The sequence below is a fragment of the Myripristis murdjan genome, chromosome 22, assembly GCF_902150065.1.
Source record: "Myripristis murdjan chromosome 22, fMyrMur1.1, whole genome shotgun sequence".
Taxonomy (NCBI): Eukaryota; Metazoa; Chordata; class Actinopteri; order Holocentriformes; family Holocentridae; genus Myripristis; species Myripristis murdjan.
The window spans coordinates 7028362-7042986 of record NC_044001.1 but is presented as its reverse complement, the minus strand read 5'-3'; the positions used below and the strand labels follow the sequence as shown (position 1 = coordinate 7042986).

General features: G+C 44.6%; 1 protein-coding gene across 10 annotated transcripts in view; it reads right to left on the bottom strand.

The window, feature by feature from the left end:
- The window catches only part of numb (NUMB endocytic adaptor protein), a 44139-nt gene that overhangs the window by 2594 nt on the left and 26920 nt on the right, over positions 1 to 14625 (bottom strand). The window contains exons 3-10 of one of the 10 annotated variants that reach the window (XM_030044379.1): positions 12119 to 12193; positions 5622 to 5654; positions 4808 to 4882; positions 4059 to 4199; positions 3135 to 3339; positions 1648 to 1953; positions 1083 to 1253; positions 117 to 251 (exon numbers count right to left, since the gene is read on the bottom strand). In XM_030044379.1, coding sequence (XP_029900239.1) covers positions 117 to 251; positions 1083 to 1253; positions 1648 to 1953; positions 3135 to 3339; positions 4059 to 4199; positions 4808 to 4882; positions 5622 to 5654; positions 12119 to 12193 — 1141 coding nt within the window. The remainder of the gene's footprint in view (positions 1 to 116; positions 252 to 1082; positions 1254 to 1647; positions 1954 to 3134; positions 3340 to 4058; positions 4200 to 4807; positions 4883 to 5621; positions 5655 to 12118; positions 12194 to 14625) is intronic. The other 9 variants (XM_030044381.1, XM_030044380.1, XM_030044382.1 and 6 more) reach the window with 9 other exon arrangements.

Genomic DNA, 14625 nt, shown 5'->3' with positions numbered 1-14625 from the left:
TGTCAATCCACGATGCACTAAACACAGTGGGATATCTGGATCACAGAGTCATTTCAAAGTGCACACTCCTGTGCCATGCGGACCTGCCATGAGAGCCTCCCTACAGAGTTGCTTACCTGGTGAGGCTGAAGCCGGGGCCCCCGCTGGGCTCTTGGCCCAGGGGTTAGTGTCTCGAGCAGGCAGAGGAGGGGGCAGAGCTGGGGGGTTAGCAGTAGCAGCAGCAACAGGGAAGGCGGGAGCTGTGCCGTTCACTACAGCAGATAAGAGACAGCAGCTAGTACAGGCAAGCTCGTGAAGTGTGTGACGCAGCCTGAGCTCATGTTAGACATGCAGAACATTCACGAGCAATACGTTAACTTCTTGTGTTAATCACACATACAAAATGAATGCTCTGATTGAATATAAGAATCATGCAGCCAGACTGTGAGCAACATAATCAAGTCACATAAAGTCCATGTATTTCTTACAGAGCTGAGCGACCACAGAAACTTGGTTGATGTGTGGATACTGAACGAGAGTGCCAGAGAAAAACTGGCTGAACTTTCTGTGGTCAGTTGCTGTCAACAGCCAATCCAATTTGCATGCTTCCTAGTTTCACTACTGATGTGAATTTGTTTTGTTTTATTAACATACAGTAATTGAGCCAGGCAAATGCAAAGTGGGTAAAGAAGCTGATTCAATCAAAGCTTCCCTGTTCACAACTTTTTTTTGAGAGACTACAGGAATAAATGTCTCCTGAAGAATGGTTGGAGAATAGCTGTATCCATTGTCGGTGTCGATGGTAAGCTTCACAGCAACTCACCATGACAGGAACTCTAATTTTTTAAGTGTATTTTCAATTAGGATAACGCTTGTCAGCCAGCTAGGCAAACTCATTTAAGCCATACTACATCTTAATACTTTTCTAATATTTTTCTGTTCAAAACTGTACTTGCATGAGAGTGTTATATAGATGACCCACAATTACATAGTTAGATTAGAGCAACTCAGCTACCGAGTTGCTGACAGCGTGAACACCCTGTTCTATATGTGCACACACATTACATAATGAAGGCAGTCAGGGGAGGCTCCCATGTGGTTACCTGGTGCAACAGGAGACTGTGGAGAGGAGGCTGGTTTGGGCATCGGGGCTGAGGAGAAGGGGTCCTCTGTGGGCCCGCTGAACGCTGTGGTGATCTGAGTGCACAGCGAACTGATGCTGTCCACCTCCCCTTCTACCTCTGGGACTGGAGGGGGAACACCAGAGGAAACTTCTATGAAGCAAACAGTAGAATAAAGTAAAAGCCATCACAGCGCTTGCAAATATAACTGAATCTCTTGTTTCAAACACTGCGAAATGTTGCTGGATGTCTGTTTCACTCATTTTCAGTTATTTCTTTTATTGTTAGTTATTTCTTGTTATTACTTCTTATAATTACTTCTTGATTACTACTTATACTATTACACCCATCAAGGGACTGGAGATTGGCTTTGGTACATGTGTAGTACATCGGAACTGCTTTTCGAAATGTCAGTGTATTCTGTTCTTGTCCCTTGCTGGTTTTTAGGAGTGTAAGTATTATCGGGCGAACTTTTCCTCACAGTCAAAACTGAAATGGAAAAACAAAAGAGTTGAGTATGTTCTTGTTGCCAAAAGGCCCGACTCACCTGTGTTTTTCATAGGGAAGTCAGACTTGCGCTGCATAGTGGAAGGTAACTCGTTCATACGCAGGGACAACTGTCGCTTGAAGGGAGAAGTCTTCTGGCTGAGGGCCGGGAAGCCTCTGAAGGAGCCCTGCCTGGCCAGGGCCTCTGCTGGTGCGTGTCTGCGGGGTATCGCCTGGGGCCCCAGGGTGGCCGCAGAGAGGGGCGGGGAGGACGAGGGAGACGGCGATCCTCCTGTCTGGGGGACTGAGGAGTTTGTTGCGCTCGTAGCCGAGCTCACAGGAACGGCAGCCTTCACATCTGTCTCTGCTGTTGGGGAAGCAGGATGATCAGACAATAATGCTCCAAGGAAAATAACAGCCTGGCCCTGAAATTGCTCGCTTCACTGCAAAACACTACAAATTCCAATTTCAGAAGATATTGCTCCCTGAATTTCAACATTCAGTATTTCAAGAAAAGCTGAGACTATAAAGTGGTGGAAAAAAGTTTTCGGACACCCTTAAAACTTTACACAATCTCAAATATTATCATGAAATATTTGTGGAAAAATCTTTTTTGTGTTTCAAAAGGTGTGGCTGCATTAGACAGATACAAACAAATACAAATTACATTTTTTTGTTTATTGTTTACAAGAAAAACTAACAAAACTAGATTCTTGACAAATTCTTCTGACCACAGAATCTTCTTGTTCTGTTGGTTCGTCTGTATTTCGTCTGTATCCAACTGCTGAAGGACTGCATCTGCACTTCCTGGCTATCTGGCGGCAGCTGTACCCTTCCTGGCTGAGAATCTTTATCTTCAGGCGTGTTTCCTGTGTTAGGTTCCTTGTTTTAGCCATTTTTGTGTCTGAAGATCTTTCAGATGTGCTGGCTTTATATAGACACGAAGCCTGGCAACAAAAATTGTGTCTTTTAATAAAAAGAACGACCTTCATCACTGGTACCAAAATGACCCAATACTCAAAATTTCTTATGTATTTTTATGGAACCAATCAATTTTAAGTTTTTAATGGCTTTTTTTAGGATTTTTTTTTGTATTTTGGCTGTGACTGTACTAAAAGAAATTGCACTTGAAGACCTAAGAGTGATTCTTAATGCAATATTTCACAAATGCATAGGGTGTCTGAAAACTTTTCCACCACTGTATCCTCAAAAATCTTGTTTTTCTAGGCAATGGTCTTAAATATCTGAAAATAAGTGCTTTCTACTTTGTTTTACTTTGATGTACATCAACTGTTTTGCCAGATTATGTTCCACTTTTTCCTAAAATTGTAGATAACTCATTTTGGGGGAAAAACAGCCAACCATAAATGGCTGGCTGTTCCACAAGTGACTGTGACCAATGTAAACTGGAAAACAGGAAACATAGAGTGGAAGCATGAATATACATCAACACACATGCAGACTCTTCCTGTACAGTCAATAGGTAAAACATCATTTCCAACATCAGAGAATAACACTGTCCAGAAAAAAAGGACAACAAATGCAGACCTTTCTTAGCATCCTGTAGCTGCCTCATCACCTCCTCCCGCTCTGCCGCCTCTGTCGCCGTGGTAACACGAAACGAGCCCTCACGGGTGAAGGTGGTTCTGTTGGCATCAAAGGTTGCCGTGACCCCGCACTCCTTCTCCCGTTTCTGTTTTCGCTCCAGACAGGCAGCAAACGCACAACCGACAGCATGGCTGAGACGCTCTCCCTGAAGAGGACAACGACAAATCATCTGTGAGTCTCTGGGGACTATCACTGACACAGAATACTAGGAAAATTCAAATTTAGATAAATCTACATGTTTTTTGTCCACAAAACATGTGAACTACACCTTTTTTGAAGATGCTACAAGAATGCCTTGAAGATTTTATGAAGTGCAGCCAGCCTAACTTATATATAACGTGTTCTCCAATATGATTTAATAACTGATAAAGGTATTTAGGAGTTATGAAGACCTCTGAAGAATTCTGTTTGTCATTTTGGCACAAATTAGGTTTTATTATGCATTATGTATTGAGTTCTGCAGACTGTTCTTCAGTCCTGACAAGAGTTCTTGTCATTTTCGGCACATTCCCTGCTGTGACGACACAGTCTGTCATGTCATGCTAGCATTCATGCCGGCATTCTGCCTTGTGTCGTAAGTTGTGTTGGGACATTGGGAAGGAGTTGTCTGTATGTATGTAGTATGGTTATCTGTATGTATGTAGTGTGGTTATCTGTATGTATGTAGTATGGTTATCTGTATGTTTCTGTGTTGTACAGGCTGTGAAATCAAATTTCCTGCAGGACAATAAAGACTATATCTATCTATCTGTTGAAGCCAAAGACAGTATCCCACCATGTGTGAGTAAATGCTCTATTGTAAATAGTTGTCTTTGTCTCTAAAGTTATTCATACTACATATTAGAGGTGATCTGGACTTCTTACTGAGTCCTTGATGGCCATGAAACAGTGGCAGATCCAGCGTCGCGTGGTGCCGTCCCTGCAGATGTAAGAGAACGCCCGCTCGAAGTTCCGGTCCGGAGCGCAGAACGAGACCTTCTCTATCGTCTGGTCCAGAATCAGGTCCTGCAGTTTCGGAATGCATTGCGATGACCTCGTTAGCAAAGATTAGAACTGCTGGTCAGGGTTAAAGGACTTTCAGTTCACACAGTTCAAAAGGTGAACAGCAGTTCCAGGAATGCTGATCTGTAGCTTATCCTGATCGCCGACGTCTTGGCAGAAGGGGTCAAAGTGAAAAGAAAACTACTTCATGAAGCAACTGAGTAATACCAAAACTAAGTAAATAAGTAAATAGTTAAAGTGAAATCTAAAATTGTTAAATAAAAGAAAAAAAAGATACACAGCCCAGCTTCTTTAGGTGTCTGAGTATGTGTCTGAGTCTGAAGTAGTACCACAGGCCTTCCAGCAGGTGGCACTGTAACTTCAAAGACTAATCTCCTCAACCCATATCTACTCTTGCAGGTGCAGGGAGTACATATTTCCAAAGAGGACCTTCTGGAGGTCACTAGACCACAAGGACAGAAAGTTACCCGCTAGAATTAACTGCTGCAGCCACACAATGAGCTACTTCCTCTGTCAGAGCCAAAAAAAGCCACATGTATTTCCTCTGGCGGCTCTGTCTTTTTGATCAAGGTGTTAAGAGCCTGTGATGGAGGACTGAAGCGATTGGTTACCTTTGTTTTGTCGTCGACGACGCGCAGACCGTCTGCCGACACCCACAACACAGCCCGCACCGCCTTCTTCCCCGCCTGCAAACAAAACACAAAAGGGGAACAGGGGCTTGTAAGAAACAAGACAACTTTTTCAAAATTTTTTTAATTTTTTTGTCTCTCCAGTCCACGCCCCCCAGATGACATCCCCTTTTACCATTCCTTGAAACCTATGCATCAAATCCAGCATGGAAATTCAATAAACCACACAAACCACACAAACCACCTGGAAAGAAAGAGAAGGCACCAGGCAGCAGAGTTTCAAAGACGGAAAGATGTAGAGATCAAGAGAGTGTCGTGTGATAGCACCCCGTATTTTAATGAAAGAAACAGGAAGGATGGCATGAGAAAAGGCGTGATATAAAGCACTCGACAATGGTGGCCCATTGGTTAGAATAACAACAACAATACAAGATGTGTTCTGTGCAAAGAAAGGGACAGCACTCATTCACACAAACTGTTCATTGTTCCATTCTTGCTTCATGGGAAGAGGAGCTGATGGGAGAGAAGGGCACGCCCATTCACACACACACACACATACACACACACACACACACACAAAACATAAAAGTGTCCCACCCCACCCAGTCACACAAACATGCATCATCGTGTTTGTCTCTCTCCAGACAGATTCCCCCTGTGTGTTTCTGTCAGTCTTCAGACGTGATCAGAGGGTGAAGTGTTACGTGAGGGCAGAAAAAAAACAACCACATAATAATAATAACAACAATGATGATAATAAAGAGGCAAACACTCACACACACGAAGCATAACTTACTTTTGTAAAGAATCCCTTGAAGAATTTCCTGTCCTGGAAGTGGAATTGGTAAAGGGAGGGTGGGTGAGAGAGGGAGGGATGGAGGGAGGAACAAGGCATGAAAATGTTACCGATGAGGTCTAGAAACTGTCGGGAGCCCACAGGAAGCGATTTGGTTTGGGTTTCTTTTCTTTAGTTGTTTGTTTTTTGGTTTTTTTTGTGGAGGTGAAGCTCGGTTATGAATGTGAGTGAGTGAGTGAGTGAGTGAGTGAGTAGGTGAATCAATGGATTGGGCCGGCCCATTTGATTCCATATTGATAGATGTGGTGATAGGTGGCATTATGGTGGTTACTGTCATTGGAGTGATCAGTGCTAGTATTACAACATTGACACCAGAGCCCTTGTGACACCAGGAAGTGGCGAGCTCACGCCGCAGCATGTCTCCCTGCTGCGCCGCTGCTATCAGGCAGCAGTAGGCTCTCCTGCGGCCCTCCTGGGAGGATTTGAATAAACAAGCCTACAAGGCAACAGGAGACTAGAGCAGCCCCACAGCTAAGACATCATACCAAGCTGCCTGGACAGGGGAGATAAGGTTGGCAGAGCTTAAGGTGTGTGGGGAGGGGATAATCCTAAATCCCATTTTTATTCTTTCTCCACTGATGCCTAGACCAAGACGATGTGGTCATTCATTTGGTTGTTCAGCAGACGGAGACAGATTCCCACAGAGAGCAGGCGGCAGTTTGACCTCTGAGTCAAGCGGTGACTGTTCGCTGGGCAGCGAGCGTTAGGGGTCAAGTTTAGGCCGCGGCACCATCGCATGAAAGCCCGAAAATCAAACCCGACCTAGCCTTAATCCTCCCTTCCTGCACCACCCCCAAAGCCCCCCCCCTCCTCCTCCCACAGTCTGTGAACAGGAGTGCCACGCCGCTCCTGTTACACAGCCGCGGCGGAGACGGCACCCAGAGCACCGTGTTAATGCATGATTTAACTTGTTACCAGCATTGAAGATTCACACGAAATGAGTAAGCACTTGTTAGTGTGACTGTGTGTGTGTGTGTGAATTGCAAACATGCAGGCGAAGGCTATATCGTTAGTATTAGTAAGTTATGGGTTAGGAGTAAATCTCTACAGGGTTGAGAAATAGCTAGAATGGTAAATGGGGGAAGGGGGTATTTGGAGGCTTTTCTCAGCGACACCACAGTAAAAACCTGCTCAAAAAGACAAAAAGTGTATAAAACCAACAGAAAGTAGCAAAAAGAACATATAATATTAACGTATTGAAATTCAGGTGTGAACTGGGATGAGACTAGAGTGGGGAAAAAGCTCTTTGTAGAGAAAGGACAGGGTCTAAAGAACAACTATAGGTTTTGATAGATCAGGGATGAAGTTTAAAAGGTAATAAATAAACAACTAGAGCAGGACGCTGACTTTATACCAAACATGCCAATCTCAATATTCACTATTTCCAGATGTTACAAGCCAAAAAGGCCCTTAGAGTAGAACAGGGCCGCCAAATGAAAGTATGTTACCTGCAAAGTGACTGGTAGTGAACAGAAACCTGCTGTCTTTGTCGCCGCCTAAATTACCAGTGTCATTTCCTCATCGACGTGCAACTGACTTGCTTGTGCAACAACTGCCACAGGCCTACACTGCGCAACAACCAACGACTTACAACACTTCCATTGAAAATGTAACATGACATAATCTTAAGAAAGTACCACATCCTCAACAGCGGAAAAATTACTTCACCTGTCAGGCTGTTCAGTAGCCTGCAGGGCAGCCGTGAGGAAGAGGAGTTTTCTACATCCCAAAATTGCCAGTGTTATTAAGTGCTCATGTTTCAGAGACAGTTATTTAGAGTTAACGTGCTGATTGTTCTTGTTTGTCCACTCATGGAGCTGATATGACCCTGATGGTTGTGGACTGATAAACACAGGCTCACGGCTGATTTTTACCCTCTAATGGGTTAAAATAACATTGAGATTTTTGCTGCCTGCATTTGGTGCTTACTCTGTCTTCCTTAAATCTCTGGCAGAGGTTTAAAGACAGCATGTCACAGCATGTGACACTAAAACTCTTCACTGAAACCAGTTTAAAAAAAAAGAAAAAAAAAAAAAAAGAAACAACAACCTCCTGATCCACTTGGGCACACTGTCAGTAATGTATTCTGGACTGTTGGATGCCGTACAAAAGCAAGCAAAATTCTTTTACCGTGACAGTGACTCACCCAGTCTATAAGGAGAAACGCTCATGTTTACTACCGGCTACTGAGCAACAGCGAAAACATTCCCACCGCCAGAATATAGAATACACCTCCGAGCCTGGGCTGCAAGCCAATGGCAGCAGGAAATGACATCATGATGACAACATGAAAGGGCAGCTTGGAGGTTGATGATGCCGCAGTGCAGCCTCCTCCACCACCTCCATCCTCCCCTCTGAGTCACGGGTCAGAGTTGTGGGAAAACTCCCATTACTGTCCCAAACGCTGCTGGGAATACAATGGAGTGTGCACACACACACACAGACACACACACATAGACACACGCACACACAGGCAGGCAGACACGTGCATGGACAGCCAGACAAGGGGTTTTCAGTCCGGGGTCCTTGGGGGACCTCTAGTGGGTCGCCAGCAAAACGGGGAGTAGTTTAATTTACCTATAACTTGTAGAGTCTGAGAGCAGCCTCAGCCTGCATTCAGACGGCTTTCACAGTTTTCAAACACACAATCTGCCACCGATCCAGGATGGCTGATCTGATGTTTAAATACAACATTTTAATCATTAGGAATAAAGTTTTCTTGTAATTAAATTTTTTCTTCCATTTTTTGGGGGGTTGTTTTTTTTTTTCTCATTTATATACAATTGTTCCAGTAATTCTTTGCTAATATGCTATGTTTTCGAAAGAAAATCTAGTGAATTTGGTCTGGTTTGAAAGTATTAATTCACTGGGCATTGCTACAACACAAAAATATGTACAAATGGTTATATTAACATTATATTTAAGTGTTACAATTGTGACATTAGGTCACTAATTTGTTCTAACCTGCCAAGGAGCTACGGATGAAAATGAGCTCATTAGCCAACTCTTTACATTGATGTGGAAACTGAAATGCTGATTCATGTGCCTTGACCCTGGTAAATACATAAATAAATAGATAAATTTAACAGGTGTGATGCATAACTTCAAGTGGGGGTCAAGGATTACTGAGAGACAGCTTGGGGGTCCAGAGGATGAAAAAGTTTGAAAACCCCTGAGCTACACCAGAAGCACACGGCCTCTGATAATCCCTTTCCCCTGCTTGTGCACTATGCAAAAAGTTTGCAAACAGTACACTAACACATTTATTTGCACATTTTTTCTCTTAATACCACAGAGCGCCAGCTCTCTGAGCCAGGAGCTGCTGATGCTGCTGACTGTTAACTTAGTGTGCAGCTATTAGCTGATTTCCAGAGACCAGCCTCCCTGCATCGGCCCACACCAGTTATTCAGCAAAGACGGGTGTGGGGCCTTGTTTCTCAGTGATTCAGGCATTAATTCTTGGAAGCAGATTTTGTTGCTAAGCAATATTAGCCCACATTCTGCTCACTGGGCGGACCTGCATTTGTTGCCAGGCAACAATTATCTTCCTGAACAGTCAATGAGGATGAACTGGAAAGTATCAGGGACTCCTCGCTGATTGAATTTTATATGTGTTTCCAGGAAGACAGCCGTGGTGTGGTGTGAGTGTCCAGCCCTGATATGGATAACCGTCACCAGGGGGCAGTCACACAGTGGATCACTGTGAAGGTTTTCCGGCACTTCCTGTTAGGTGAGCTCATCAGGCATGCAGGTAAAGTGCCACGTCCAGGGCCAGGGTTCAGCACAGTCACATGGGCACTGGTGGGTGTTGACATTAGCTGGAACAGAGTAACTGGATTACGGCTGCTTATAAACATGGCAGGCCTCTAATGTGTTTTTGCCCACCTCTCATTGTGGCTGGTACATCCCAAATTGTCCATCCTACCAGCCAAACAGATTGCTAGGGGAGAACAGGACCTTACAGTGATGGCAGGTCATCTCCCAAAGCCGCAGGAAGTGTCATCACAAATACAGTGGCAGACAGAACTGACCAGCATTTTGCTCTTGGCTGGGGTTCACATCCCACCCTGCTCATAAACAGGGATCAATAAAGATATGCTTGTATTGGACAGACATGGCCTCTGGGCAGGCGGGCAGTGAGGGAGGGAGGGAGCAGAGTAATGGAGGAGAAAGAGGAGGTAATATCATTAGGACGAGGAGGGTCAGAGAGTTGCGGCCTGCAGGAGGACAGGAGGCAGCGACTGTTTGAGTCGGCTTTATCTTGTGCTCTGTGTTATGACGACTGTAACTCAATAAGATCCCACGGCCTAAAGCTCTGTGTAAACCATGTGACCTCTGAGTGTGTGTGTGTGTGTGCGTGTGTGTGTGTGTGCGTGTGCGTGCTATGCCTCTGGGTGCACTTGTGCCCTTTTTACTTGTGTTGTACCTCTGGGTGAGCCTGTTGTGCAATTGTGTGTGTGTGTGTGTGTGTGTGTGTGTGACTGAAAGTCTGCATTTGTGTATTGTGCTTCTGTGTGAGTGCTGTAAGAGAGCACTAAGTATATGTTGCACTTGTATTTTATGTGGTTGCATTGTCCCTTTGTGTTACAAGAGTGTGTGCGTGCATCAGTGGTTAGCCACTAGGTGTGCTTGGTGTGCCACTTTGTGTATGTAAATTATGCCTGCAAGTTCTCTAACTCTCTCTCTCTCTCTCTGTGTATATGTGCGTGTGTGTGTATGTGAGTGTTAGAGTACATGCAGTCATCAGCGAGCCTGTATGTGTGTTTACTCTGTGTGGAGATGGCAGAACGCCTCACCACAGAGTCAGGCAACTCCAGATCGGTGTCAAAATATCGGTCAGCAGGTGTGTCTCAGGTCGCACCTCAGCCAAGGAGCTAAAACCAAGAGCGGTTCAGCCCAGGTCACCAATCATCTTAGAATGCTTAAAACACCCAGGTCAAGCCGGGCGGGGCAGCACTGAAAGGAATCTATTACTGGGCACACTAAGTATACAACTGAATGTCTGCTTAGTGCCATGCAATGATCGGTGTCCACATTTCACCATCGGTCTCAGCCACCAACGGCTGCTAAACCTGCCAAGACTAAGTTTTACCCACAAAATATTAAATATACACTTTTGCCACCCTAGCTGTGCTCAGTTCTATTGTCAGTCAGGTACTGTGTGAACCATTCAATAAAGCTTCAGGGGCAGACCACACTTTCATTTTTTTTTTAAAGTTCACCATCCAGGAAGCAGGGAAACAAGTTTTAAAGTTACGACAGTACGGTAGTCAGCAGGGACAAAGTTTGACAACAGGCAAAGACCAAAGACCAACGTCAGTTTTTTGTGTAATTATTAGGATTATTTTTTGTCTTATTTGCATTAAGTTCCTTTTGGTTGTTATTTTAAAATACACCACTGTTATGGTGGAGTAAAAATTAGGTTACACTCAAAATATGAAATTATTCTCAAGCATGTGCTACAGTATTAATCATACTCAAACAAATGGTTTTCAATAGCTCAAGTGGTGTTCAACAGCTCAATGAGCAGAGAGCCTTGGATTCTGCTGCCACCCATACTAAAAATATACACACTCACGATGCTGTAAGGTGCTTTGGATGAAACCCCTGACGACGGGGCATACGTTATGTTCCGAAAGCCAAAAAAAAAAACCCAACAAAACAGAAGTTACAATAACAGAAAAAACATGCTTGAACTGTCAAGAGGCTTAAGTCATGTCAAATTGAATCTGAGCTCTCTTGCCAGACACTTAAAGCGAGGATTCTTGTTAATCAGCACAGGTTTCAAATGTAGTCATGTCCTGGGACTCAGGCATGACACACTAATCCTCTTGAACAGACTGGTACTCTGTTCACATTCAGGGCTCACACTGGGCCCCGGCCTACAGATCCATCCACATCCATAGCAGTTTGTGACCTGGGTGGGGCCTTTGGCAAACAAATGACAATATGGAAAAGCAATCGCTCCACGGCTTCCCCCTTTCCCCCCCTGCCCCCGACACTGGAATTTGCTCTTTTGCGTAACTCTGCCGGAATCTACAGGAGCAGGAAGTACATGTCGGCCTATCTGCTCTGGCGGAGAGAACGGACGGATGGAAGTTGTCTGAGGGCTGGGAGGAGACCCTCACTGACAAATGGCACTTTCTGCCATACTAAGGCCTCTGTGCGCAGAGAAAACTGGGCGGGAACAGACGAGGCAGCGTTAAGGGTCAACAAAACTACAAGGCACATGATGAAAGATGAGGGAGGGCTGCCGTGATAAGAGAAATGTCAATAAGAGTCAGTAGGATGAGAAAATGGTAATATCCTAGACAGGGAGGTAATGGAGGGAAGGGAAGGAGGAAGAAAGGAAAGGAGGCCGGCCTGTGCTAACTTAGGACAGGCCGGCGTCAGCCTTGTTGCTAGAAGTACAGTTTGGTCATCTAGCAAGAACCTACCGTCTTCAGTCGCTTCACAGCGTCCTCGCAGATGTGCATGCCTCTGGACTCCTCCACCTCCACGTGGCCCAGGTACTGCAGCAGGGACAGAGAGAGACAGAAGACAGCTGTAAAATGGTGTATTTGTGCAGACTGGAGCCTAAACAGTCTTGGAGTTGCATAAATTGGGTTTGACTGGAAAGCTGAGACTCTTGTGGATTCAGTGAGCCCAATGTTATTCATATGTGATGATGTTATCCCCAATAGTAGCCATTTCATTGTAGTGAGACCGTTTTTTATGATTTGACATCATTGTGTAAAATGAACTCCTGTGACCTCTAGGATAATCACAGCCTCATGAAACTTTACAGCCATAAACTAGAGACACAGGGCATTCAGAAGATGTATGATTTTCCTAGGTATATTGACAACAAGGGGGACTTTCTGAAGCAATTTCCAAAACAGAATGCTCACTGAAAAATCGAATCACCGAAACATGTTAATTCTTAAAGAAATCTCCAAGTTTATGACCGTGTTTATTAATTCTTGAGCAGTCAAAAATGGTTAAATTTAGCACCAAACCTAAAAATCCTAAGAACATTTAAAGTTTACAAATAAATCCTCGGAAAATACAAGTGGGCACGAACATGGATGCAATGCTGTGTGCGCGCCTGTGAGTCAGTGAACACATGAGGAGGATTAGGGACAACATGAGTGGAACTAAACTACCCCACAGTCCCAGTACCCTCAGCATGATCAGCATGCTCACGAGCCCCTGTGGATCTAATGCCCACGGTACCCAGACACGGCTCAGATTGTATTCCCACATGGGTGCGTCTCATCACAACAACATAATCCATCTCAGGTCAGGTACAGCTGTCAGACACTGAGAACCTGACTTTCAAATCTTTTCCGGTGTTTGTTTGAACTTTCTGGCACACCTTTTCCAACAATATGCAATATAAAATATCGCAAACCCCACCCATCTGGTACTCCAACCAGGTTAAAACAAACAGTAGGAATTATTTGAAATTATTATGTGAGGGGGGTTTGACTGTAACTGAATGAGCGGAAAGAGCTACCCCCCCCCTCGTCCTCCCAGCCTTGAAGCGGCATCACACCCTGCTGTGTGTCACTCTGGAGCCACAGCCCTGACTGCTGGGACAGCCTCCGGGGGTCAGCGCTGCGAGGCACTTGGCCATTGTGCGTGCAGTCCTGGAGAGGAAGTCCTTACCCTTTCCTTATTGAGCACACACAACGAGTGACGCTGACCCCTGCCTGACGCCCTCCGCCCCCGAGCATTGCTATTTTCAGACCGCAACGTCACAATTGTGAGTCACACCGTCGGCATACTGGCATATACACGTGTACACACACACACACACACACACACATATGCAAACAAATGTGCATCCTAAGGGCAGGACTGATACAAGGAGGCAGCTGTGGGCAGTCAGGACAGAGGGGAGCACGAGCGCTACTAATAGGGGGATCAGCCAAGAGATGGGGCTGAGGTGAGATGAGTAACCGCACGGGAAACTTGAACTGTCACAGCAGATGCTTCGTTGTAGCTTCCCACTCCGTCCTCTTCGTAACTCACTGGCAGCATCAGTCTGAGGAAAGCAACGGTTGCACTTAGCGGCTGGAGCGACTTCAAACAAATGCAACCAACATTTCCTCTACAACAATATTACGTGTGGGGGGTCACTTTGAATTTTGAATTTGGAATGTTTTGAAAAGTGCTACACAAATAAAGTTTATCATCATTATTATTATTATTATTATTACCACTATTATTTATTAAGTCAGGCTCTGAGACCCTACATTTACTAATGGGCCCACTCCAGGATTAGTTCCACTAGGAAATAATCCTGGAGTGGGCCAGGATTAGCTGCAGTTTGAGAATACCTCTTGTTTCGACATTTATCATATTTGTAGAAATGCGCTCTGACTGCCACTGTAAAGTTTCTGTGCAGGCTGCAGGAATGAGTGAAGATGATGAATATTATTTATGTTTTTCTAGCTGTGTGGGCAGTTTTCCAGGTCTGGAGGGCTACTACAGCTAAGTAAAGGAAACACTGAACAGCATGATGATTTTAGATTATTTATCACCAACATTACTAGCAAGCAGCGATAAGCAGGGCAGGGGCCAGAACAACAAACCCCAGACAGTGAAAACAGTATGGTTGAATTTGAATATTCAGGTTTTATCTATAGAAGAGGCAGACATTTCACAAATGGATCAGTATCAACCCATATCAATAAATTAGAGTTAGCTCTGTGTGTGTAAATGCCCCTGGATGTAATCCAGATGCATTCCAGGAATTAATTCAGGATATGGGCCATGCATCAACTTCAGCGGAAAAATCTGTCAGCAGTCTTACAAACCTTTGCTTTCCACTCACAATATTAATGGTGTTCAAAGTCTTTCTACAGAATGTGAATGATAATTCTGAGCCGTTTCAATTTGTAGACAACACACTTGCACACATGCAAACAAGCTCCACCTGAGTTATAAAATCCGCATT